Raw genomic sequence first — 27580 nt, 5'->3', positions numbered from 1 at the left:
CTCACTGACACGTCGCTCCGTGTTATAAACACAAGTAAAACATCAGCAACCAGTCACATAATAACACAAACATGACGTTAAACAAAAAGCAGCGCTGGTATTTCCGAGCCCGGGCCGGTCCGCGAAGGCCTCAGCAGCACCGCGAGGCTCCGCGCGCCCATCAGACCTGATTAATCCCACCTGAGCTCGCGGGCTCGCGTTCAGTCCGTGTGCAGGTGACGGAGTGGCGGCGCGATGCAGAAAGGCCTGAAGAAGTACTTCGTGAACATGGACGAGTACCTGTGCAGCCTCGGCCTGTACCGGAAGATGGTGGCACGCGATGCGTCCAGCCTGTTCCGGGCCGTGTCCGAGCAGGTGAGCTGGGTGGCGGGAGGGAGGCGTACCGAGTACAGTTACGGTGTGAGGGAACTTTGTTTAAACTCTGGGTCAAACTGGGCGAGGTCAAAGGTCACAGACGTCAGTGCACACAGTTTCATTCCGCCGCACAAAGCAGGTCTGCGGAGAGTGTGGGCTAGGGTTGCCAACTCCCTGAAAGATAAATAAGGGACACCTCGTGGCCAGGGCCGGGCGACCCAGTTGTCTTCACCCTTCCCAGTGTGGTGAATTTTCTAGCTCTTTTTTTGTGTGTGAAATTATTTTTTTAACCCTTTGACTTGAATTTGATTTAAGTAGATGCATATTCTTTGTGATATGAACACATGTGAAACAAATGATCATTTAGCCATTTATTTTTAGCTCAAAATGACAACATTAACACAGTAAAACAGGTCTCTTTCTTAAACAGAAGCCTGTCATGCTTAACTTTTGAGAATATAAGTAAATCTTTCTTTAAAAGAACTTTGTCCTGCTTAACTTAAAATAATAGAAAACAATAGAAAGAAAAATATTCTTGTAACAGTGCACATTTAGTGCATTTAGTACAATCGGCTTCAGTTGAAATATTATTTCAGCTTTTCTGATGCTAATCAGCTGCTCCTGTTTGTAAACCCGCTTGTTCCCATGATTACGCATCATAACTCATCATTATTCATCTATGTATTACTTTTATGTATTAGTCATCTATTTGTTGTAATCATCTATCCTTGCAGTCGTTTATTACACAAAATAAATTATATTATCACACTTCTGGCCACATAGCGCTGATATTCACTGCACATGCCCATATTAACGTTTTCCAGCCAGGTGTTTTCCTTTTCCCATTCTTCCCTTTCTCTGAGGGGAACAAACATTGCTGCTCTAATGCTGGGCTCACACTGTGCGGTTTTAGGCCCATTTTGAGCCGATTTTTGAGTGATCGGACCGATTTTGGCCTTCATCGTGCGTCGTGTAGTATACGTGGGGTAACGAGAAGTGATTAACACCTCACGACCAGCTCCCGATCATCAATCGCTCGTGAGGTTCTCACCACAGCCGCTCACACTGCTCGCGCGCAAACACGTAAACGTTGGTGAAAAAGATGGAGCAGCACGGCTGTGCAGCGTGTGATCTGGACACAAGCGATGGAGGCACAACTTGTAGAACTTTGGAAAGCTCATCCGAGCCTTTTCGATGTGGCATCACAAAATGATCACGACCACAACAACCGTGAAAACAGTTGGATTTACATTGCTGCTCAATCACAGCTGCCTGATGAGTGTTTTTCATTAGCAATTTAGCAAAGTTGATGGTGGTGTGTCTGTGTGAGTGTAAGACGGAGAGAGCGAGCGACAGATTTTCTGTTATAACCTTCATGTTATGGAGGCACAGTGTGAGCACTCAGGTCGCATCAGAGCATCGGGCGGTATAGTGTGAGACCTGCATCGTGACCTACCAACTTCTAACCCCTGCGAGTCAATCGTGCAGTTTGAGCAGGAGCTGAATAACGTGACTGAAAAAATCGCACAGTGTCTGCCCAGCTTTAGGTGTACTGTCGTCCGAGACTTGCACCGCAGAGTCGGCGTTTGTTCCCCTGTTGGCCATGCTTCTTGTTGTGGTCACCTGTTGTCTTCCGGTATTTTCTCCGTAAGCGACCTTTCCTCGACCAATGAGATGAGCGGTAATCTGAATTGTCATACTCGAATTGTCATAAGTGTGCTGTCAGCTCATTGGTCACAAAGCAGGAGAGGGGCTGGGAATTATGTTTTCAAACAAAGCGTTAAATCCATGAACATTTATAGACTACTTTTGATTCTCACTGTATTACGGGACAAAGTGCGTCCCTTATTAGCTCAATACGGGACGTGTACTTTTGTTTCTAAATACGGGACGATTCCGTATTTTAAGGGACGGTTGGCAACCCTAGTGTGGGCCGAACCAGAACCAGGAGGCAGCGAGCTCATGAGGAGGGACAGCAACACTAACACGTGTCAGTGACCTGTGGACTCCTCAGAGGTTTCACCTGTCCTCAGATGTCTGTGTGAAGCTCCTCCCATCAGCTTCGCTTGTTACTCTGAGTAATCCATTACCTGTGACTCTTACCTCAATGGGAGTGTAGTGGATTACTTTTCTCCTGCAGGAAGAGATTGTCACTCTTGTGTTTTGTTAGAGGTGCAACTTCCTGTTTCCTTCGCGCTGAGGCGTTTGGCAGGTTCCCCAGGAGCGACACACCTGAGCTCACCTGAGCTTTGCTGCTCAGCAGTCTGAGGTTGTCCCTAACTCGTCCCCCTGACTGTTAGTGACGGCTGTTTGTCATCTCGGAGTGGTTTCTGGGTGTGTGCGTCAGCGTGATGGCGACCCGCGAGGCTAACCTCAGAAAAACTGTTCTCGTGTGTGTGTGTGTGTGTGTGTGTAGTTGTATTTCTCTCAGAATTACCATCAGAAGATCCGTCAGGACTGCGCTAACTTCATGAGAGCCAATAGATGCAACTTTGAGCCGGTGAGTTCAGAGTATTCTGAGTATGAGAGAAATACTCAGTTACTTCATTGTGCTGTGTTTTCTGTCCTCTGCAGTTTGTTGAAGGCTCGTTTGAGAAATACCTGGAACGTCTGGAGGATCCAAAGGTGAATATCTCTGACCTTTGACCTTCAGTCAGCTGTTCACCTGCAGGCAGTGTGTTAACCTGTGTGTGTTTTCAGGAGACGGTGGGTCAGGTGGAGATCAAGGCTCTGTCTCAGCTGTACAGGTGAGTGATGCAGGTATGCTGTGTTTTCTTCGATGAGCAGTCACGGCGTGTTTCGAAACCAGCTGACCTGAGGGGTGTGGCTACCAAACCAGAATTTTCCTTTTGTTTCTTTTTTTGTTTTATACCATCCTAAATCACAATACAATTTTATTTATATAACGCCAAATCACAACAAGCAAGCACTTTGGCGACAGTGGGAAGGAAAAACTCCCTTTTAACAGGAAGAAACCTCCGGCAGAACCGGGCTCAGGGAGGGGCGGGGCCATCTGCTGTGATTGGTTGGGGTGAGAGAAGGAAGACAGGATAAAGACATGCTATGGAAGAGAGACAGAGGTTAATAACAGATATGATTCAATGCAGAGAGGTCTGTTAACACATAGTGAGTGAAGAAGAAACACCCAGTGCATCATGGGAATCCCCGGCAGGCTACACCTGTTGCAGCATAACTAAGGGAGGAGTTTGAAGCCTGATCTTGAAAGTAGAGATAGTGTCTGTCTCCTGAATCCAAACTGGAAGCTGGTTCCACAGAAGAGGGGCCTGAAAACTGAAGGCTCTGCCTCCCATTCTACTTTTAAGATAAGATAACCTTAATTTCCCACGTGTGGGACTAATATGTTTTGTTACAGCAGAAAGTGGACAGTGCAAAGTTATATAGCAAAAATTAGAGAACACTGGAATAGAATAAGATACTGTACACAACTGTACAGAATAAAATAGAATAAAATATACAATAGGATAAAAATAGAATACAAATGCTATATACAACTGAGTAAAAATACAGCAGGTACAGCCTGCTCTGCCCTTTCCTGTAGAGGGCGTCTGAGTTATGAGTCCAGTCCAGTCTATTGTTCAGATGAACACCAAGGTACCTGTAGCTGTCCACAGCCTCAATGTCCATACCTTGGATGTTCAGTGGTTGCAGTGGAGAATGCTTGTGCCTGCGGAAGTCTACCACCAGTTCCTTGGTTTTACTGGCGTTGATCTGGAGGTAGTTCAGCTGGCACCAGTCCACAAAGTCTTGAGTCAGTCCTCTGTACTCCTTGTCGTCCCCATCAGTGATGAGGCCGACTATTGCAGAGTCATCAGAGAACTTCTGCAGGAAGCACTGGGTGGAATTGTGGGGGAAGTCTGCAGTGTAGATGGTGAAGAGGAACGGAGCCAGAACCGTTCCCTGTGGGGCCCCCGTACTGCAGACGACCCTGCCCGACACACAGCCCTGAGTCCTCACATACTGTGGTCGGTCGGTGAGGTAGTCCAGGATCCAGGTAGTGAGGTGATGGTCCACTCCAGAGTTCTCCAGCTTGTCCTTCAGAACCGAGGGAAGAATAGTGTTGAAGGCACTGGAGAAATCAAAGAACATGATTCTCACAGTGCTTCCAGCGGTCTCCAGGTGAGCGAGGGAACGATGTAGGAGGTGAATGACGGCATCATCCGCTCCAATGCCAGGCTGGTAGGCAAACTGAAGTGGGTCCAGTGATGAGCTTATTAGGCGCCGAAGCTGAGCCAGGACCAACCGCTCCAGGGTCTTCATCAGGTGGGATGTCAGAGCCACCGGCCTGTAGCTGTTGAGGTCCTTGGGGCTTGAAGTCTTTGGCACTGGTACAACACAGGAGGTTTTCCAGAGCTGTGGGACTCTTCCCAACCTCAGGCTCAGGTTGAAGAGGTGCTCCATCACCCCACACAGTTGGTCCGCGCAGGACCTGACGACCCTCGAGCTGATGCCATCTGGGCCCGCTGCCTTCTTGCCATTAATCCTCCTCAGTTCCCTCCTAACCTGGGTGGTTGAGAGAGACAGGCTGGAGCCTTGTGTTGAGTGTGTATTGGATGCTGTTGTTGGGGGTGGGGGGGAGTGAGCAGGGTGAATAGAGGAGGTGTGAAGTGTCTGAGGTGGAACAGCAGCAGTGGGGGTGGGTGAGTCTGCAGCCGATGTTGTAGACTGCCTCATGGCTGAGTCAAATCTGTTGAAGAAATGATCATTTGCCCACCTCACATCCCTCCCAGGCAGAGAGTTCTGCTGTTTGTGGCCTGAGATGGTTCTGAGGCCTCTCCAGACTTCACCAACGTTGTTTTGTTGAAGCTGGTTCTCCATCTTCTGCCTGTAGCTGTCCTTCCCATTCCTTATCAGTCCCCTCAGCTCTCTCTGCACCCTTTTCAACTCCTCTTTGTCCCTGGATTTGAAGGCCCTCCTCTTCTGCTTAAGGACGGCTTTCATTTCTGCGGTAATCCACAGTTTGTTGTTGGAGAAACTCCGCACAGTCCTGTTGGGTGCGGCGTTATCCACACAGAAGTTAATATAGTCAGTAATGCATGTCACAAGGCTGTCGATGTCCTCTCCGTGGTCGTCACAGGTCACCTCCCACACAGTAGATGTTAAAACAGTCCTTAAGAGCCTCCTCGCTCTCCTCCGTCCATCTCTGGACTGTGGTGGTGGCTCCCTGCGCACTAAGGGCTCATACACAGGGACAAGGAGCACCAGGTTGTGATTAGGGGTGGGTTTTGATAATCGATTCATCGATTAAAATCGACGAGCTGATTCTGATGTTTCGGCGGGTCCGCGCTTTGTGTTTACGTCCTTTTTGCGCTGATTCTAGAGCTGTTAGCTTTATCTCTCAGTATATTTCAAGAACAGTTTCCCGTTTAAAAATCTGTTTTCTTCATTATTCGCTTGCTTGTTACGCACAAGGCTGCCGTTGTTCACAGCCTGTCGGCCGCAGTTTTTTTCCCTTTTACCTACTTCCGAAGAGAAAACCTCATTTCTGCCGTTCAACAGGTTACTGAACAAATTTAAACTTTCTAAAATTATGCAAAATGCAAAACGCTGTGTCTCTAATAAAACCGCTGTAACTCAGAGGTGATGTTCATATGTTGATTAATGGTTTTCTTTCGTTTTTGATCTACTGCAGAATATTTTTTATAAAATCCCAGGCCAGGAAAATCTCCTTCATGTTTTTCTGTTTTATCTTCAGCTACTTTGACACAAAGGCCTCTGCTGTGATGCTCACACCTTTGATAAAGTCTTGCGAGTGTCAGCTTCCTTTATATAGATACAAAAATATGTTAATGTACAGATCTGAATTATAATATTTCTGACTGTCTGAGGCAAAATTTCCCAGATTCGAATCGAATCGATTCGATTCGGGACCTTGTAAATCGGAATCAAATCGATTCTAGAAATCAGTGACGATACCCAGCCCTAGTTGTGATCAGAAACCTTTAAATACTCTAGGAACAACAAGTAGACCTGCAGTGTGAGAGCGAAGCGCTCTAATAGGGTGATATGGTACTACAAGTGTAAGAGCCAAAGTCAATGTTTATGTTTTTCCTTTTTGTTTTGGTGGCACAGGTGTATAGTTTTACCTGCGTCTCAGGTGATGGTATGTGGGTGTGGTCACAGTCTATTTACCTGATGTCGGTGTTCGCAGCAGGTGTGTTGGGTGAGTGGTTTGTGGGCAAACTTTTCTGTTGACCGTCATTTTTTGGCACACCAGTTAATCCATGCGCTAGTTGTAAATTGATTGAAAGCGCAAATGTTTGTTTTTGTTTTGTTCTTAAAATAAATGCGCAAAGTACAAGTACGACTCATTATGGATTATTGGAGGCGCGTCACAGGGACACAACCAACTCAGCCGGCCGCGGCTTTATTTACGGATGAAAGTCGCAACAACAAGGTTATTAAGATAAGATGGAGCCTGATTATTTAAGACCTTGTATGTGAGGAGCAGGATTTTGAATTCTGGATTTAACAGGAAGCCAAAACAGGAGAAATCTGCTCCAAATGACTCCAAGGTTCCTCACAGTGTTACTGGAGGCCAAGGTAATGCCATCCAGAGTAAGAATCTGGTTAGATACCATATTTCTAAGATTTTCAGGGCCGAGTACAATAACCTCAGTTTGATCTGAATGAAGAAGCAGAAAGTTAGCGGCCATCCAGGTCTTTATGTCTTTAAGACATTCCTGCAGTTTAACTCATTGGTGTGTGTTATCTGGCTTCATGGACAGATAGAGCTGGGTGTCATCTGCATAGCAGTGTAACACGAAGATGCTGATGCATGCTTTTATTACCAGTCGCATTGATTACTGCCCTGCTCTCTGGTCTTCCTAAGAAGAATATTTCACCTTTACAACTTTTGCAAAACTGTGCAGCTCGTGTGCTGATGAAGACCAGAGGGCGGGCCCACATTACACCGGTTTTAGAATCGCTGCACTGGCTCCCCGTGTGTTTCAGGATCGATTTTAAAGTTCTTTTATTGGTTTTTAAATGTCTTAATGGTCTTGGGCCTTCTTATCTCTCAGATCTGCTTTTACTATACGAACCCTCGCGGACCCTGAGGTCCTCTGGTACTGGCCTTTTGATTGTCCCTAAAGTCAGGACACATACTCACGGAGAGGCAGCGTTTCAGTGGTATGGTCCTCGTCTGTGGAACAGCCTGCCGGAGGAGCTCAGGGCCGCAGAGAACGTACATGTTTTTAAGAACAGGCTCAAGACCCACCTTTTTAATTTAGCTTTCACCTAACATTTATTTATTTTATGCTTATTTATTCTATCCTGTTATTCTATTTATATTGTTAATTTAGGTTTTACCTAATATTTATTGATTTTATTCTTATTTGTTTTTTATCTTCTTACTCTATTTATATTTATACTGTATCCCATTCTTATTTATTTTATCTTTTTATTCTGCATATACTCTTATTAGGTCATATCTCCAGTGTTTCCTCAGAGGGGGCTCTCTGCACCGGGGCTGCTGGGGCTCTGTGGGTCCTCTCAGCCTGGCTGGGGGGCTCCTTTGCCTCCCTCCTGCCGTGTGCCCGGCCTGGAAGCTGCGGTCTGTGACCGGCTCCCTGTGATAGTGTTTCCTCACCTGGCTCATGTGTGCCCAGCCCAATTTTACTTTTTATGTGTGTGTGTGTGTGTGTGTGTGTGTGTGTGTGTGTGTGTGTCCATGATCGTTCATGTTAATGAGAGTGTGGGGAGTGAGTGGTAGGGTGGGCTGCTTTTAACCATGTAAAGCACTTTGTGCTACATTTTTGTATGAAAAGTGCTTTATAAATAAAGACTGATGTGTTGCAGAATGTGCTGTGAAAATCCTGCTCAAGCGGACAAAGACACTGCCTTTTGTATGGACGCAAACGCGCGTTGCAACTTCTTATCTGGTGCGCGTCTTTTATTTTGACAGCAAATGTGCACCTGCGGACCACTTATGTGCACCCGTGAATATGTCAGTATCAGTTTGAGTCTGTGGCGTGATGACATCATAAATGAGGCGTCCCTTATCGCTCTGGTTCAGTACGACTCTGAGTCACATGACTCCATGTGTGCAGGCGCTGCTTCCTGATCTACCGTTACCCGGGGAAACCAGCCACCATCATCTCGGAGGACGACTTTGTGGACAAGGTAAGGTCACGTGACCCTGAGGTCTGTGAGGTAATTGGCTGGTGCTGACTGTCAGTCTTTTGTGTTGCCGAGGTGACGCTGTGCTGCTCCATCAATGGTCACTATGACATTGTTTACCCAAGGAGTTACCCCGCCTCTGCCGCCCTCTGTCAGTGTGAGTGCTGCTATCTGATTGGCCGAACACAGAAAGTCTATAGTTCCTCTGCACTCAGTGTGTGTGTGTGTGTGTGTGTGTGTGTGTGTGTGTGTGTGTGTGTGTGTGTGTGTGTGTGTGTGTAGCTCTTCTGTATGAGCTGCTTTACACTCAGGTATTTGGCTTTGAGGAGGCGGAGCTCTGCCAGGCCATGGAGGCCTTCAGGGTCGGAGGTCGTCGCTATAGAAACAGTCCATCCATGTGCAGTGATGTTGACCTTGGATATGACACACCTGAGGACCGCGGGCACAGGTAAACACATACACACCTGAGGACGTTGCGGCAGAGCAGCTCTGACCTGGAATCATGGTAACCAGGGCAACAGTGACAGACGAAATCAGAAACTGATGAAGCAGCCATCGTCATGGAAACATCAGAACTGAGGGCCCATTTGTTTGTGCTCTGCAGTGAGGAGGCGGAGCCAGGCGGACCCATCGAGGAGAAACCACGAGCTGTGACGGACGACTCAAAGGTAGGAATGCTGATAGATGCCGATTCGATCGCCCGAGCATTCGTGGATAACAACACTAACAGCAACAAAAGTACCAAAAACTAAAAGAAAAATGAAACTTAAAAAACAACCACAGTGCCGAATCCTCCAGAACGTTCAGAGGAGCCACCAGGGTCTTTAGAAACACGCTCTACTTCCTGCTTCACGCCTGAGGCTCTGCATTGACGACCTCTGCTCTGCAGCTTTTAATGTCTAGTTTCAGCCTGAGTTTGTTCAGAGTCGTAGGACGCCATCAGCAGGACCTGGAACACGTGAACTCGTCATTGGTGAAGTAAGAAAGGTAAAAATGCAAAGAGCCAAATGATGCCAGAAGAATCCGTGACGTGCAAGTCAGTGGCATCCAATCATAACTGTTGAATTTCACTCATTAAACTGGAGCTCCGCCTTCTTGGATGATCTGTTGGTACGGTAACCTCACAGCAGCCATATTATTGGTCAGGTGAAGCTAGCAGTCAGCAAACATGGAAGTTTATGGGACTGACTCACTGCTGCCTCTGCTGGACATCAGGAACTGCAGCTGATGTAATGTTTTTGTTGTTCAGCCTCCTGCAGAAGCTCCGCCTCCCTCCAGACTGTCTCTGCCCTACAAGGTGATGAAGTCTCTGGACGGGGACGTTTACAGAAACCTGGAGTTCGATGTGTGGCAGGACACCTGCAAAGGTAACGCAGGTTTAACTAATCCAGACCAGCGTCAGGATAAAGTAATGCTGGTGAACTGAAGCTGGACACTGTACAACTGACAGCTGTGTAATCTGATTACTTCCTGTGACGGTCTAATCTGATCACTGTGACAGAGATGCAGAAGACGGACTACATGGTGTTTGCAGGGAGGCAGTACTTCCTGGGAGACAAGTGTCAGGTAAGAAGACTGTATTACTGAAAACTTTATAACGCGGATGTGAACAAGGTTCAGACACAGAGGTCAGAGTTCATTCACACCAAACCGCCTCAGGCTCTGACCTCACAGCCGGCAGGTTATCTAGATGCTACAGGATACAAAGGGAGAGTGCCCAGTGATGCTTAATAAGGCTGGCGCTGTTTATGACATGGTGAATTATTATTATTTTTATTCTGATTTATATCGATGTGCAGAGACGGACGTCCTCGTCAAAGCTCTGTCAACATTTTACATGACAAGAAAAAAAGGAACCGCTCTCTGACCTTTGACCTCACCTGCAATAAAATAATCCACCAGTGCATCTAGGCTCACTCTCCTTTACAAACTCTTGACACTTCCTGTATTCCTTTCAAATTAAAAGCTGTCAGCATTTCACTACACAGGAGAACTTCACTTCTAAAAGAGGCTTTTATGCTGAAACATTTGGAGGAAGTAGTTTTGGAGAATGTAATTATCAAGCACGTAAACATCAAGGGGACTCTGGGTTTCGTGACCTGGGGCCCGTTCTTCGTACGTCGCTTACTACATCCAAGATCAAATGACACATCCAAGACCAAATCATCGCGCTAACCGTGAGCTCGCTAATCCGGTTCTCCGAACACACCTGCTGTTGACGATTAGTACAGCTGGATGAAGTAATGTGAGATCACTGGGTGTCGTAAAAGGGGCTACGCATCGATAGTAGAAACATTGATCGGCAACCCGCTGATTGGTCGGCAAAAATGTCGAAGGAGCGCGCTCGGTATTTTCCAGCAGCAGAGCAAGAACTCTTGAGTGAGGGATTTCAGGAGTTTCAGAGTTTAATTAAAACACAAGGGAACACTGCAAAGGCTGCAAAAGCAAGGAGAGAGGGCTGGCAGGAAGTTGCTGACAAATTAAACTCGTAAGTAATTTAATAATAACAATAATAATAATAATAATAATAATGGATTGGGTTCATATAGCGCTTTCCAAGGCACCCAAAGCGCTTTACAATGCCACTATTCATTCACTCTCACATTCACACACTGGTGGAGGCAGCTACAGTTGTAGCCACAGCTGCCCTGGGGCAGACTGACAGAAGCCAGGCTGCCATATTGCGCCATCGGCCCCTCTGGCCAACACCAGTAGGCGGTAGGGTAGATTTATCATATCACACCATATTATCCAATATTATATTACATTATATTACATTATAATATGTTATATTATATCCCCTTTCACATTAGAGCCACAACAGGACCCACTAGAACATGGGAACAAGTAAAAGTGAAATATAAGAATATTCTACAGAATGGTAATATTTATCACTTATATTGCTTTTAGTCTCTTGGAAAGAGACCCTGGAATACTCTTTGTTTGTTCATAACAGCAACCAAGAAAAGGGCAGAGCAAAAAAAGACAGGTGGTGGTCCTGCACCCCCTCGTCAACAAGTTGGTTAAGTGAATAATACCCTCACGGGAAAATCGATATCTCTCTATGAGCACACTGTCGCGCTGAGCTAAAGGATCCTGTCTGTCCCGCAATATACGCTGAATTCTGAGGACTCTCCTTATCAATCTTGCACCTTCCGCAATGGGTGGCTCGCGTATACGGACAGGACATGGCTGCGACAGGCTTCCCAAATCCACCTTCGCTTTTATAGCCGTGGTCTCTCATCTTGATTACACGAAGTAATTTACAATTACTACTCTGAAATATGAATTACATCTGTAATAATCACATACATGTAATAGAATGTTAATAGTACATTTCCCTTTTTTAGGAAATGACCTGTGTGAAATCAATAAAAGGATCAGGTGCTGCATTGTCTTTAGTTACATTGATGTTATTTATTTATGGTGAAACAGTGGTGGAATATCGCTGTTGCTTTCGTATGAATGACGCGGACATACCTGCGTGGCCGCGATCTAATCCTGTTTACATAAAGTAAACCTGCTCCCCAGCAGGTTTACGCTTACGGCTCTGTTGCTATGACAGCAAGTCCCGGATGAGCTTCAGGGAACCGAACGATCCAAGATCACGCGAAATCGTCAACAATCAAATCCAGCTAACTTACTTAGCGAGGTACGAAGAACGGGCCCCTGAGGCGTCTCGGTATGCGTGTTGTGAGTTTTTGGTGAGGTCACTACAGCGAGGGGTCAGAGGTCAAACTTTAATCAGCTGTTCAGACACGGAAAGCACTGAAAAACAGTTACTGTCTGTGGTTACTGGCTGTAACTCTTATGAATGAAGCTCCAAAAACATTTGTGGTACTATAAGATAGGTGGCATTTTATTTTTGGCTCCACCCCCTAGCCACCATGTTTGTGACATCAGGAATGAAACTTGTTTCAGGTGCGTCTGGAGCCGAAGGGCAAGTACTACAACGCCTTCATCCAGGAAGTGGGAACGCACTCATCCGCCGTCACGGTGTTCATCGAGGAACTGGGCGAGAAGTAACACACACACACGGCAGGATCACGTCCATCAGTGCCGCTGTGACATCACTCACGTGTCTTTCCTCACAGACACCTGGTCCCTCTGACGGACCTCAAACCCGTGAATCCGGTTCCCGCCTGGAATGTGGCTGCGCCCTCCAGAAAAGGAGACCTCGGTGCTTCTTTTTTTTTCCCCATCCACTCCCTGTTTTGTTTTATCCTTTTCCTGTGTTACTCACCTGACTTCCTGTACGGTCTCTTCCTGTCTCTCCCTCAGACCCGGACTCTCGTGGTCAGCGGCATCACCGCCATCGCTACTTCAGGAAATCTCGTGGGATGAAGGGAACAGAGCTGCTAATCCCACCTCCTCCTTCCTATGGAGGCCCCGCCCCCTCAAGTCTGCCACCTCGCTTCCAACCGGCGGGCCACCCCCGCCCACCCCCTCCTCCATCACCTGGAGCTATGACCTATGACCCCTATGCCCCACCTCACCATCACCATCCCCCCCCAGCCCGAACACCACGCTACGGAGCCTCAAGGTGAGACTTTACCTGAGATGCACCTGTGCAGTTTGACTCACAGACACAAATGTTTTAAATGCACTTTTCTAAAGGTGGGACCCGCCCCCTTAGTTTCCTGATCGATGTCAGTGGCTCCGACCATCGGTAAAAAATATCATGTTAATGAGGTGTGTGTGTGTGTGTGTGTGTGTGTGTGTGTGCACGCGCGCAAATGTTTCTGGTCAGAAGCTCCACCCGTTTCCTGAACCGTCACCTGATTGGTACTCAGCTGACCTATTACCATCCTGGTCGCAGGTATTATCAGGACTACGAGAGCTTCACCTTCAGGTCCCGGTAAACGCACGACACGCCAACACGCACGACACGCCAACACGCACGACACGCCAACACGCACGACACGCACGACACGCCAACACGCACGACACTGATGTAACCACCAGGAATGACCGGTCAGCTGATCTCTGAAGCAGCTCCTGTTTTTAAAATGAATCGAGTCATGTGACATGAGGTGCTGTAATCGCAGACAAAGTCACTCTGGCCTGAAAGAGGATGTGATGTCAGTCGGTGGGTTTTTATTTTCTCCTCCGTGGTTTTTTCAGGCGCAGTCGGCGTCAGCTGGCAGCGGCTCTGAACAAAGAGTGTCAGTTTGGTTTTCCCGAGGCGGTGGAGGAGCCGGCCGATCTGGACGCAGCCATCTCGTACTACCAGCTCGATGGCGCCGGCGACGGCGTCTTCCCTCCGCTGCCAGTGAGTATGTGCTGGGAAAAATCCTCCGATGATGGCGGCGCGTGTGTGCACGGAGCGCTGAGGCAGGTGGGAGGGGCCGTGTACTTCACGTGGTTTATGGTAAACACGTTTAAATGATGGTTACTCAAAAACCAGATTCTACATTACTGAGGACAGGTGAGGTAAGCAGCGACATCACATCTTCAAGAGTGTCCCAGATATTTGTCCTCTGAGACGTCAGACTCCATTTTATTGTGTGTGAGCTGAGATGAGTGACTGAGGTTTTTTCCACTTCCACGTGACCACAGCTATCGCCCCCTCTAGGCCATTAACAAGAATGCAGTTTTAAACTCCTACAAACATGTCTATCTTTTATATACAGCCTTTTCTTGGTTGTTGCTGGCAGCCAATAGAAAGGGCCCTTGAGTGAGGCGACTGATGATTGGTCACAGACTTGTTGTCGAAGAAGAAGACTCAGGTGTAACATTTTCAGGTCACATTTTACTGTTTCCTATGCAGGGCCCCACTGTGGCTCCTCCCCCCTCCATTGGTGCCCCAGCCCCTCCCTCTGGCTCCTCCTATAGAGTTCAGAGAGGCTCTGGGCCCCTCTCCCTGCCCCCCCACCCAGAAACACTCCCGTGTGCTCGTCAGAGGAGGAGCAGGAGGACATAAGCACAGTGGAGGACCAGGGTGAGGACGCCACTGCTCACTTCAGATTTTCACTTCCTTCCCCTTTGTAACCTTTCACAGTAAAAGTCTAATGAGAGGTTTTTACTGTGAAAACTCATCAGAAACTGACTTTGTGTGTGTGTGTGTGTGTGTGTGTGTGTGTGTGTGTCTCCCGCATGCAGCCGAGTACACGGAGGACTTCATCTACAGTTCACAGGGTGAGTAACGTGATCCCGCTGTGACACGCCTCCCTGCAGCAGCCATGTTGGTGACTCCGTCTCACACTATTTCAGATCAGAGTTTCCAGACCTCCGGAGTTTACAGCGCCACTGAGACCTCCACCAATCAGGTAAGAGCTGACCTCTGTCTCCTGTTAGTGTGATGCAGGTCAGCATAATGTTGCACATGAAAACAGGTTTGAAATTCGCACGTGTGAAGAGGTCATGTGATCAGTGACCCCATGAAGCTGTAATCAGTCTGTTTTTATTTTATTTTGAAAGGATGAGCAGGAAGGAGGCGTGGCTGACTCTCCCACGAGATCAGACGTGAACTTCAGCTACAGCCAGCAGGTACGTCCCGCAGCGTAGCTTGAAGGTGACATCATCGCGTGTGTGACAGCAGTGCCAGGGTAGCTCAGTGGTTGGCGCTGCTGCCTCGCAGTCTGAGCGTCTCGTTTCAGACCCGGGAAAGTTCAACTTCCTGCTTCAGACTTCAGGAGAATATCGTTGCGACCGCGCCATAGACTGCAGCTGCCATCTCTGCTCCGCCTCGTCTCGGTGGGCGGCGACAAGCTGGACAGAGAACGGCTCTAAACATTGTTCGTCCAATCAAAAACCTGTACAGCAGGCCTAAAGCGCCTGTCCAACGTCATCCTCCAGAGGTCGCAACCTCTGAAGGTGGTGGTGCTTGGACTTTGAGCACTTCCTGTTCCTGTGACGCGCCGAGCTCTCTTCTTCTCTTGGTTTTGGTCTAACGGCAGTCGGGACAAAGTCTGAGTGTGCATTTCCTGTTTTTGTTCAAAAACATAAACACATTCATTCCTTTCTTTCTACATACGGGAACAGGGATATCTGGCGATATCTGCATCTGACTGAAAGGAGTATTCCTTTTTCTCTAACGTCCATCACACTTTTTCTAGGATAGACTACTTGACTAGTATTGCATGTGCCTGTGAATACCGTGCCATAGTTATATCAGACCACGCCCCTTTAATTATGACTGGCTATGCCTGACTTACCTAGAACAGACAGGAGTTGGCGTTTTAACCCCACACTACTATCTGATAATACCTTTCTGGAATTTATAAATAACCAAATTAAGCTCTTTTTAGACGCCAATCTTTCCCCAAATATTTCTAGCCTTTTAGTTTGGGACTCAATGAAGGCCTATCCCCGAGGGCAGATCATTTCATATACAGCTAATGTAAAGAGGGTAAACTTCAAAGAAAGGCAAGAATTAGCTGATAAAATAAAACACTTGGACCATCACTATGCATACAATAAGGACTCTGAGGTTTACAAGAAACATATTGAACTCCAAACCAAATTTGAACTTCTTTCAACTCATGCCGTGGAGTAGAACTATTTATTTGCTGTGCTGGAAAGATATGGGTTCGGTCCCAACTTCATCTCATGGATCAAGTGCCTATCCGGTTGTTCAGTCTGACGTCACTAGCCGTGTCTGGGTCTAAACTCCGCTGCAGGTCCTTATATCAAACGATCACTGTGGCATTACTGAGAGTTGAAAAACTGTCTAAAGTCTTTCATCTTTAATAAAATGATCAGCGTTCTGCTCTACCAGGTGTAACAATTGAGTTTAACATCCAGGCATCCATGAAAACGGAATTTATGACATTTAACGGAGTTAGAAGTTAGCAGGGAGTTAGCTCGCTAGCTTCTATCTAAATACAATATAGCATGCCCTGACTGCGGGGTTTTGGAAACAAATTAAAACGTACAGCTCTGTTATCACTTCCAGCATAAATGAAGACAGAAAACTAAACAGCAGTAATGTTTGTAGGGTTACTGAAGTTGGGCTAGCTGGTATATAATGATGTGCTGCGTGACCGCTAGCGACACAGCTACGTTAGCATAATATAAACAAGCTAACTTTTTTTTCCACTCGATAAAAGTTACCGTGAGTGTTCTCGGTGGTCAGGAACAAATGTAATCACATGGCAGGATGCTGTAAAAGGACCAAACTTCAGCCAGGAGAACAACTGAGATAATCCATCCACAATACGAGGTTAGTCATTCATATACTGCTGCATGGGCTGGGCTGTAGTTACACCCTAAGGTTTTAAAAACTGAGCTTAAATAAATGATTAGCGGTAATAAAAGCCGAGGGAGGTCAACAGTGATCACTGACTGTTTTAGGAGCTTTTTGAGATCAAATAGAAGAAAATACATAACATTAAACATGTTAACAACACAAAAGCCATATTAAACGCAGACTACTTTAGACCCGGAAGTAGGATTCGTCGCGTCATCACTGAACAACCGGATACTTGTCCCCTGTTGCGTCTGTTTGCACTAATAGCCAGAAATCAAAACCATTCAAACTCAAACGTGGCACACGTCAGGACTGTCCCCTTAGCCTGTTGTTATTTGATCTAGCTACTGAACCTTTAGCAATGCTTTTTCGAAGCAGTAAACTTGTCCAGGGCATACAAAGAGGTCAAACTGAACAGTCTCTCTCTATGCTGACGATTTATTGCTTTTTATCTCAAATGCACATGCTTCCCTAACGTCTATATTGTCTCTACTCACGCGTTTCAGTCAAGTCTGTGGTTATAAATTAAATCTGTCCAAGAGCGAACTTTGTCTATCAAATGAAGAAGCGTTTCCAATAGATTTGTCGGGTTTCCCCTTTAAAGTGGTCAAGGAGCAGTTCACCTACCTGGTATTACAATTACAAGAAAGTATAAACAACTTCTCAAAGCCGACTTTTTTACACTATTGAAGAATGTCAAACAAAGCCTTCAACAGTGGTCACCCCTGAACACAACTGTGGTCGGACGAATTAATTCAATTAAAATGAATATCCTTCCTAAATTCTTACACTTCAAATCAAAATGTATTTATAGAGCACATATTAAAACAACAGTGTTGACCATAGTGCTTCACAGTCAGTGAAAACACGAGACAATTAAAACAAACAATAAAACAGGACAACAAACAATAGGTAACAACACAATAAGCTAAAACAGCCAACGAGTTAGAATCAAAGGCCAAAGTAAAAAGATAAGTTTTAAGACGTGATTTAAACGACTGGATCGACTCGGCAGTACGAACATGAACAGGGAGGTTATTCCAGAGTCTGGGTGCCACGGTTGCAAAGGCCCGGTCACCGCTCGACTTCATTCGAGACCTAGGTTGTGCAAGGAGCCTGTGATTGGACGATCTAAGTGCTCTGTTGGGATTGTGTAAGTGGAGGAGTTCAGAGAGATAGCTGGGCGCTAAATTATTCTGAATTTTAAAAGTGAACAAAAGAATTTAAAAATCTATGCGATATTTGACAGGGAGCCAATGTAATTTGCTTAAATTGGAGTTATGCGTTCATAGATTCTCGTACCTGTTAAAAGACGCGCAGCTGCATTTTGAATTAACTGAAGCCGGTAAAGAGAAGAGTGTTGGAGGCCCGAGTAGAGGCAGTTACAGTCGTCCAGTCTGGATGTGATAAATGCGTGGACAAGCTTTTCAAGGTCCTTTAAAGGAAGTAATGGCTTTGCTTTGGATATCTGACGCAACTGGCAAAAGCTGTTTTTACCACAGTGGAGACGTGTTTCTGAAGTTTAAAAGGGCCCTCCAGGAACACTCAGAGGTTCCTTACAGTGAGCGAGAGATGGCTAGCGAGAGGGCCAAGGGCATCAGCTAACCGGTCTAGCGGAGTGTGACTACCAAAGACTATGATTTCGGTCTTATTTTCGCTCAATGTAAGAAAATTATGTGATAACCAAAATTTAACTTCATGCAAACAGTTGAACAGAGGTTGCAAAGAAGCAGACACATCGGATTTCAGAGGTGAATAAATCTGGATATCATCGGCATAACGGTGAAAGGAGATGTTGTATTTACTAAAAATTAATCCCAACATGTACAAAGAGCAGGACCGAGCACGGACCCTCGAGGCACACCACAGTAAATAGGGGCAGAAGCCGAGGAGTGTTGCCCCATAGCAACAGAGAACGACCTCTCTGAGAGGTAGGATTTAAACCAAGTTAAACCGTACCTTTGAGACCAACTTATTTCAATCTTTACCAGTCTTCATCCCCAAGTCTTTCTTTACAACTCTAGACTCTCCTGGAATCTCCTCTTATATTTGGAAGGGTAAACGACCTGGAGTAGCTAAGGTGCATTTACAGAAACCTAAGATTGAAGGGGGTCTGGCACTCCCCAACTTCCGCTTTTACTATTGGGCTGCCAACATTCGGTCCCTGACCTACTGGTTCCAGTCTGGGGAGGGTGTGGGCCCCACCAGCTGGCTGGCAATGGAATCAGGCTCAACTCAGGGAATTTTCTCTTGCCTTCTTTCTGGGTTCTTCTCTTCCTTCATCCATTGACAACTTTACATCTAATCCAATAATTCGGCACTCCCTCAGGGTTTGGGCGCAGTTCAGGAGACATTTCAATCTTAATTATTTTTCACTTAAAAGCCCCATCCTTTCAAACCACCTATTCCTCCCCCAGCTTTGGACAACTTGTTCCAGGTCTGGTTTAGAGCAGGTATTATTTACTTTAAAGGTCTCTTTATACACAATAAACTATCATCATTCGATCAGCTGGCAGGAAAATACATCTTCCCAAAACTCACTTTTTTAGATAGATTTTACAAAGCAGACATTTTTTGCAATCCCACCTCTCAAATTTTCCAGAAGCTCCAGCTGCTAACTTACTGGACGAGCTCCTTAATTTGCAACTATCAGGCAAAGCTGTAATGTCTCGCATCTATAATAAACTGTGCAGTGTAACCCCAGCTCCCATTCTCAAGTCCATGAGGTGGACTTGAGAGGTGGAAGGCCGCTGCCCCGCCCTCCCATGTTCGGTGGCTTGCTGATCTCATGTCATGTCTCAGTCTGGAAAAGATCCACTGCTCCATCCAGAACCAAAAGGGCTGCCTGCAGAGCTGCAGGTGTTCGCTCACTGCTGTGTGTGTGTGTGTGTGTGTGTTGTGTGTGTGTGTGTGTGTGTGTGTGTGTGTGTGTGTGTGTTTCAGGTAGTGAAGCCGCTGTCAGTCATCTGCTCGTCTCCATCTTCCTCTTCCTCCTCACCCTCCTCTTCCTCATCACGGCTACCAGCAGCTGCTCACCTGCCGTCAGCCACACACGCGCAGACACGCTCAGGTAAGCAAACACTGCCCACCTCAGTTACTTCTCTCAGAGCTCTGCCCTGTTTAAGGCCCGAACCCGCTTTAATTGGCTCTGATTGGCTGCACCTCTAAAACAGGAAGTCTGAATATCAGGGGGAGGGACTTCTGTCACCTCTGAGAGCTTTAGCTGACACGAAGTCTTTCAGTCTCATTGGTTCTCACTAGGTTGCCATACACTAACACGTTTTCTGGTTCCAGTTGCCATGGCGATCCCAGCTGCTTCTTCCTGGTTGGTTAATGAGTTGGGTGAGCCGCTCTGCACTGTGGTAGCCCCGCCCCCTTATTCATATGACCCTAATGGAAGTGATTTACCAAGAGGTCAGAAGTCAAAAGCTTGTGTTTACAGTTTGTATCCATATGGATCAGTTTGATTTATGTGTGTGTCTGTGTGTGTGTGTGTGTGTGTGTGTGTGTGTGTGTGTGTAGACTGCAGAGTCCTCCAGTATTACTTCAATTTGGGCGTCCAGGTAAGAGACACCTGAACAGTAAACAGCAGTCTTTGAAGCGGCGCTGACAGGTGAAGGTGAGACGCCTGAATGAACTCACGGAGCATCACAGAATGTTGATTCTGTTCTGGACGTTTTCAGTGGGAGAAACCTTTCGTTATCATCCAGGTGATCCTTCAGTCTCAGCTGACTGCAGGTTTCCGACCTATAAACAGGACATAATGACTGAAACTAGCTCAGCTCCTCCACTGGCAAATCTGTTTTAGCAGCAGAAGTCTGAGTGCACCTGAGTCACTTGCAGGTGTGGTAAACATCTTCCAAGGACACTCTGATCACCTGGGTCCTGTGGAGGTCATGTGACTGGTGTTCCTCTCCTTTAACCTGTGGCTGCCGTTTCAAAGAGACACACGTTTCCTTCAGGTTCTTTGAATGTTTATAGATGATTCTGCAGGTGTTTCAGGTTCAGGTGATGACATGATGCTGTGAATTTGTCATGTGACCGTCATGTGACCATCTGTCTCCTCAGTGGTACCATCAGAGCTGCTGGCAGCAACAGCAGCAGGTGTATCCCGCCTCCTCACCTGAGACTGCCTACCCCTACCAGCCCTACACGCCCTACCTGGGCCAGGAGCCCCCTCTGCACGGTAAGAGTGATCGGTTCCAGCAGGTGGTGCTGCACTTCCTCCACCTGTATACAAAAGATGCAAGTTTCATCTTTTAGCTGAGCCTTCACTTCCGTAGCAAAGCCTTTCACAATAAAACAGTGCGATCAGGTAGGCGGCAACTGTGGGGAACACATGACTAACAGGAAGATGTGTGCAGTGATGTCATTACAGCATGGATGGTCCCTCAGGTGTTTTAATTTAAGCTCCACCCCCTTTACTGTGACTTGATCTGTCCCATCTTCCGTCCCCAGCTGCCTCCCAGCCGTTCTCTGAGACTGGGCGGATCTCCCATCAGCCCGCCAGCTCCTACCCAGAATCCTCCAGGTCTGCAGATGGACAGACAGAGGGACACAACGGCGGTCAGTACTAGTGACACACCTTTACCTTTGGAGTGCACACGCTGCCAAAACAGGAAGTGTTTGTCAATAAAACAGTGTAGAAGTGCCGGAGGTCAGCAGGTCTGTTGGTGAAGCTTTACAGCTGCATAACAGTGAGAGTGGCGTGATGAGGAAGGAAGGGTGGGGTGAACCCTACACCATCCAGCTGTCACATTCCTGTACCGAATGACTACTGTATTGTTATTAAGGTGAAATTTGACCGGATGAACATAGCAAACAGGCGTGGCAACAGACAGGAAGTGCGATGCAGTAATTCTGGAGTCAGGTGCAGTGTAAATGAAGACAGAAGCACAATGGGCCAATTGCAGGCGCTGTTAGTCATTGGTCAGGTCACATGATTAGTCTGCCTCCACGTTAAAACCCAAATTTTCTGCATTATAAACGAATTTACTTTGAAAATATAAGCATGTGGTTTGTCTCCTCAGGTGTCTCCATGGAAAGCTCCTCCTCCATCAGTCCTACTCCTCCAGGCTCCGCCCCCTCCTCTGCTCTCCTCTACCCAGATCAGTCGCCCCTCCCTCCTCCTCTCCCACTACTCCACCTGCCATATGAAGCTCCACCCCCAAGCACCTACCTGACTACTGCCCCTGCACCTCCTCTTCCACATCCCGCCCACCACCCTCACCACTCTTCCTACCACCCATGCCTCCCTTCCTCTGTCCACTGGGGGCCAATATCGACTGGAGGCCACGCCCCACGACTCTACTGCCCTGCCCCCAACCCTTCTCACGTTGTTGGATACATTGCTGCCCCGTCCCCTCACCACACAGCCACACACTACATCCCACCCACTATGTAACGTGCATATTAGCTCAAGGCTAAAACCCCTTTTGTTTTGAATTAGTGGTAACATTATTATGAACACTTTTCCTGCAGCAAGACTTTCAAAATTAAAGTTAGGATTTAAAGGTAAATATTGGCTGGATGTTAATGGATGTTGCTGTTGGTTAAAATTCATGTTGTGACAGCCAATATGAGGTGGTGGGTGTGACCAGTCCCTATTTGTGGAGGGATCTCTTTGTGTTGATGTTTTGTTGTTTGGGTTTTGGGTGAATAAAGTTTGTTTCACCAGCAGATGGCGTTTTTGCTTCATCTGGTCACATGACTATTGTCCAGTTAACAGTCCCAAACATCAACTTCCTGTTTTTTATGCTTTGAGCAAACAGGAAGTAAAATAATAAAGCCAGAAAGGTGCGATTCTCCACAGGGCGTGAGAGGGGGGGGATCAGAGGGGAGTTACAGATGATAGGTCGTCATCTCTGGCGAGGGGCCAGCGCCTCAGTGTGTCAGTTTGAGCTCTCAGGTAGAAAACTCTCACCTGTGCAGGTTAGGGGTGAGTGTGATTCATAGCAGCAGAAAATTTGAGAGCTTTGGAGGCTGACTCTGATTTTCTTTGTTTCCATGGAAACTAAAATCAATAAAGGCATTTTTTTCCATTACAGCTGCTGTGACATTGAAGTTCAGTAAGTAATCTGATTACACTGATGGATGTTTGAACGACTGCTTTGCCCCCCCCCCAATGAGTCGCCTGTCGTCATTTTTTTAAACCTTTATTGTCACAGGAAGTGGCGTCACAGCCAAGAACAGAAACGCGGTGATTGAGGGACGTCCCTCAGCCCAGGAACTCTTTATCTGGATTTGCTTATGGTGACATTATCATTCGGGATGAGCTCACGTGGATGTAGCTGCTCCATCCACCGCCGCTTGTTTCAGAGAGAAAAGCGCCACAGGTTGTATGAAAATCTGCAGATGGTGTGTTGACTCAGCCTGATACATGTTTAAATTATACTGTATGTGTATTGATCACTGTGGTTTTTATAGATCTGATTGGTTAACGGGTGCTGGTTTCATACTTGCTGATAAGGTACCATGGTAACATGCAGTTACCTGGATTAGAGGTCTGTTTGTGTGTTTATCCATTTGTTTTGTTGATGGAACCATGAATTCTGCAGTTTACCATCCTGGTTTAGTCAAAGTCCTGATGGCTTCATGCTCTAAAACCCTCCAGTGTGACTGAATTACAACAATTCTGCACAGACTGTTTTCTAAAACAGCGAGAGAACAATGAGCAGAACAGCAAGCATAGCAAAATATTACCTTTTAATTTCAGTGTAACATACAGCCGCCTGATAACAGCACCACAGGTAGGTTACTTACACAAACACTGGACGTTTGGAACGTGTCCTTATTAACCCACCGGCAACAGTTGCCGTTTTAACCCCCACACATCAACAAAATTAAACATACAGTGAGTAGGACAAGTCTAAGGAGTGAAATGCATTCACTTATTTTGCAGTGAAAAATCTGGGATTAGACGGGTTCCATCATTTCAAAGAAACAAAGAACTGGACAGGTTGGACTTTTATCGAGCTGCTGTGAAGCCTCTGGTGCTCCGGGACGACGGCCCCAGGAGCTCAGATCATTGGTCTGACCCCCACCCCACCCTCAGAGATGGAAGACCTCGCTCGACCACAAAAATCAGGTGTGCTGATGACATCACAGTGACCTGATCTGAGGTCAGCGCCACCGCTGTAAAAACCAATGTACTATGACAGAGAAGTCGCTCCGGCCTCGGTGCTCGGGTAGGTTACGTATGTGTTGTCACGGTAACAGTTTTGCTGGGATCTCTATGGTCCAGAGGTCGCGACCTCCCGGAGCTCTCAGTGGGGCCTTCAGCCAGCGAGGGTTGGACAGGTTAGTCAGGTGCTTCTCCTGCAGACCAATCAGCACGGCCGACTGCTCCAGGCACTGTAGGTCCTTCCCCTGGAGGGAGGCGGGGCAAAGCCAGGTCCGGCCCACATCCACCAATCCTAAAAGAGACCACAGGGTTCGTTCAGGGATGTGTAAATGTGGCAGAGTAAATAGGGATTCTAACCTGCCACCACGCCGCGGCCAAACCGCTCCCCGGACTCCAGAAGTGCCTCAATCTGAGCGCTGTCCATCCCCAGCAGGCCGCTTAGCACCGCCCTCCAGTCCGACCCCTCCCAGTTACGCTGAGCCACGTGGACCGCCAGCGTCTGGTTCTCCAGTGGAGCGAGCAGCGGCCTCCAGCGGCTTTCCACCGTCTTTACCCCGTCCAGAACCAGGCCGGCATACGGCTGCCGGAACGACAGGCACGGCACCTGCACCGCCATGTCTGCAAAACAAGCGCACCCAAACAGGACGCACTTTTCAGACGTATGAAACATTTTCAGTTTTTTTTTAGCCCCTTTTGCATTAGTGCCTGCTCGACTCGCCACAACTCGACTCCACTGGGTTTCCACTATAATCAGTACCATCTAATATGGGTGCTCGTTGTTATAGCAACGTGTAAGCTTAATTAAAATGTGACATGAATGCGGGGGCTGTTTGTCAGATTCCGGGAGCACGGCGTTGTTTCTTGGAGCAAACCGTCCTAGCGTACATTCCTGCGGTCACACAATAATTCCAGCATAAATTTAAGTAGATAGGACGGGTTGCCACTTAATTTTGTGTTGTGCACATGCGCAGAAACAACAGGTAGGATGGTTTGTGAGGTTGGATGGATTCCCAGAACACATTTCTCTCGTTTTTTTGTGAAGTAGATGTTCTCATGACCCATCGAGTGACACCACTGACCAGCCAATCAGTGGCATGCTGTCCGATGACGTAATAGTTTAATACCTGCTCGGATCGCTTGGAACCCGTCCGAGCAGGTACTAAAACAGTACCAGGAACTAGTGATGTGACGTTCTGTATCGAGGCTTCAAATCTTGTGTCGCGTAATGGAGGGGGCGTTTCCCCGATACGCGTATCGAGGCTTGCTTCATTGATGGGAGGAGCTGAAAATGATGACGTCCGAAGCCTCGCTGCCCAGCTGTACCACGTGACTGGTTCAGGAAGTGGTTCGAACTTTGCCGCGAGCTATGACAGCGATATAAACCCCTCAGACCCCATTCAAAATGTGGGTGTTTGATGGAGAGTTGCGGTTAGTGAGAGTTTGGAGGTTTATGAAAGTCAGGAGAGAATGGAGCCAGCTAAGAAGAGGAGGATGTCCCTCCCAACAAGGTATGTAAATTTCTACAGAAGATCCATCCATCCATCTGCTTCCGCTTATCCTTTTCAGGGTCGCGGGGGGCGCTAGAGCCTATCCCAGCTGTCATGGGGGGAAAGGCAGGGTACACCCTGGACAGGTCGCCAGTCTGTCGCAGGGCTAACACACAGGGACAGACAACCATTCACACCTAGTGGCAATTTGGATTATCCAATTAACCTATCCCCACAAGCTGCATGTCTTTGGACGGTGGGAGGAAGCCGGAGTACCCGGAGAGAACCCACGCAAACACGGGGAGAACATGCAAACTCCACACAGAAAGACCCCGGCCTGATGGTGGAATTGAACTCAGGACCTTCTTGCTGTGCGGCAACAGTGCTAACCACCGTGCCACCGTGCTGCCTACAAATTTCTACAGAAGATGTATTTTCATAATACTGATGGTGCAATACAATTTATGTTAAGCTGTCTTGACTTTTGTACAAGGTGAAGTGTTTGCTATGTGCCAGGGAGCTGGGATATAACAACACCTCATCCATGCTTAGGCACTACAGAGCTTTGCATGAGAATAAGGGAACACCGATTGTGGAGCAAGACCAGGTGAGCCATCAAATGCAATGATAATATAGCATGCAGTAATGTTACTAAATGATATAACAATATTATACAACTGTAATAAGTTACGTGTGTGATATTTATATTTGTGCTTTGTTTTTATTGATTGAGGACTCTCAGCCATTTAGCATTGTGGAGGAGAAAGGATTTAAAAGATTTGTTAAATCATTAAATCCTAGCTATGCTCTCCCCACTAGAAAGGTCACAAGAGCAGTGAAAATTTAGTTTTTACAGAATAAAATGTGAACAGGCAGGACTGAGGCCTCAGTGTGTAGCTGTCCATACCTCAACGTTACAAAAGCACAACTACTGTCCACACCCCAACCACACCTCACCTCACAGTAAATGATCGTTTCCATACTGCCAGTATAAATATACACAGTATACTGCATCACTACAATATACATGTTTTACACACTCCTTTTGTTGTTGACATTTACAGGCTGTGTGCAAAAGGCCACTCTCTTCAAATTCTTGCCAACTAATATTTTTACGTCCAGTAGGTGGCCTACTAGAGCAAATGAAGCTTCAAGACGCCTTGCACTGGGATGAACCAACTGGATGAAAAGCTTCAGTGCTTCATGAAGCTTCATCTGCCCATCACTACCAGGAACTGTGACCGAATGTAAAACCCTGAAAGCCGAGCAGCTACAAATGGAAAAGGGGCTGCAGTGCAACGTGAGGCGGTACCGGACTGTAACCGGAGCTGAGCCGCTTGTTCCGCCTTCACCACAAAGGTCTCTCCGTACAGGAGCAGAGACTCACTCGAGCAGGAAGCCGCTGGTTAGCAGAGAGTTGGCTCTCGGAGCTTCTTCCCGGCTGTGTGTGTGTTTGTCGGTGACGGCGTGACCTTTAACCCGGCGGTACTCAAACAGAAATGCCGCTCCGCTCCCGCTGATTTTTCTCACTTCCGCTCTGGCGGCTGCTCTTCTTCTCTGTGGGAAATAACTGCAGTACTGGACTCTCCTGCCCCCACAGGAAGAACTGAGACGAGTATATAAATGGATGAATGTAAATTTGACTCTTCCTCATTATCAAAGCTTTGTATCAAAACTTTATTTAACAGTACAAAAACATTCCTCTGTCTCGATGCATGCCCGATGATCCAGGTAAGGCTGAAATGACGGAGCAGATCCACCACTGAAAACTCGGCGTCCAGGTGAACAGAATTAAAAGTGTGAAAAGGTGTACACTGCACCCGTTTTAAACAACAACACACCTGATGTCATCATCAGGCTGAAACCAGCGTCGCTCGCTGTAACGATGACTTCAGCAGAAACTGTGGGCGTGTTCCTCACTGAGATACGTGACCATGATCGGAGCTGTTCCACCTCTCCAAACTCCATGGAAAGGAGCTTTAGTGCTCCCTTTAGAGTAGGATACACCAAAGCATCCTTGATGAAAGTAGAGGAGAAAACGCCATCCCATCCGACCATTCATGAAAAACATAACCAAAGCAGAGCAGATCATGTAAACGTTCATCATAACGTTCCATTTTCCATTTCAGCCATAAGGTGCTGATGTATTTCTAGTTTTTATCAGCAGCTGAACCCTGAACGTCACACTGCTGGAATACAAACTACTTCCTGTTGAGTGGTTCCTGCATGAAGAGCGTTCATTAGTAATGACTTTTGTTGTGTTACAGTCTGTTTACTTCAGGTCAG

The 27580-nt window shown here is 47.0% G+C and overlaps 1 protein-coding gene and 1 pseudogene across 3 annotated transcripts; one reads left to right on the top strand and one right to left on the bottom strand.

The window, feature by feature from the left end:
• Positions 1–234: 234 nt before the first annotated feature.
• Positions 235–22358, top strand: LOC309708271 (UDP-N-acetylglucosamine transferase subunit ALG13-like; annotated as a pseudogene). Its single transcript, XR_014280881.1, has 25 exons — positions 235–354; positions 2771–2854; positions 2929–2979; positions 3055–3101; positions 8424–8496; positions 8569–8650; positions 8776–8941; positions 9098–9161; positions 9743–9860; positions 9995–10059; positions 12415–12515; positions 12588–12673; positions 12775–13036; positions 13244–13351; positions 13618–13765; positions 14264–14434; positions 14596–14631; positions 14707–14762; positions 14914–14982; positions 19628–19754; positions 19979–20098; positions 20207–20247; positions 20753–20870; positions 21143–21250; positions 21715–22358. The product of XR_014280881.1 is annotated as a UDP-N-acetylglucosamine transferase subunit ALG13-like (transcript).
• Positions 22359–23372: 1014 nt separating this feature from the next.
• On the bottom strand, positions 23373–26865 carry LOC309709228 (protein EOLA1-like). 2 transcript variants are annotated; one of them, XM_082537787.1, is made up of 3 exons: positions 26682–26865; positions 24165–24456; positions 23373–24099 (listed from the first exon to the last, which is right to left on the bottom strand). In XM_082537787.1, exons 2-3 carry the CDS (start codon positions 24421–24423, stop codon positions 23891–23893), a joined length of 468 nt encoding a protein of 155 aa, XP_082393913.1. In that variant the 5' UTR covers positions 24424–24456; positions 26682–26865; the 3' UTR covers positions 23373–23890. The 2 variants fall into 2 exon arrangements, with proteins under 2 accessions (XP_082393913.1, XP_082393912.1); XM_082537786.1 differs by having other exon boundaries at positions 24165–24425; positions 26682–26863.
• Positions 26866–27580: the final 715 nt, after the last annotated feature.

Source organism: Aulonocara stuartgranti, assembly GCF_965226115.1.
Source record: "Aulonocara stuartgranti genome assembly, chromosome: 6".
NCBI classification, from domain to species: domain Eukaryota; kingdom Metazoa; phylum Chordata; class Actinopteri; order Cichliformes; family Cichlidae; genus Aulonocara; species Aulonocara stuartgranti.
Note: the sequence above shows the minus strand (reverse complement) of the source record. Positions and strands in the feature narration are given on the sequence as shown.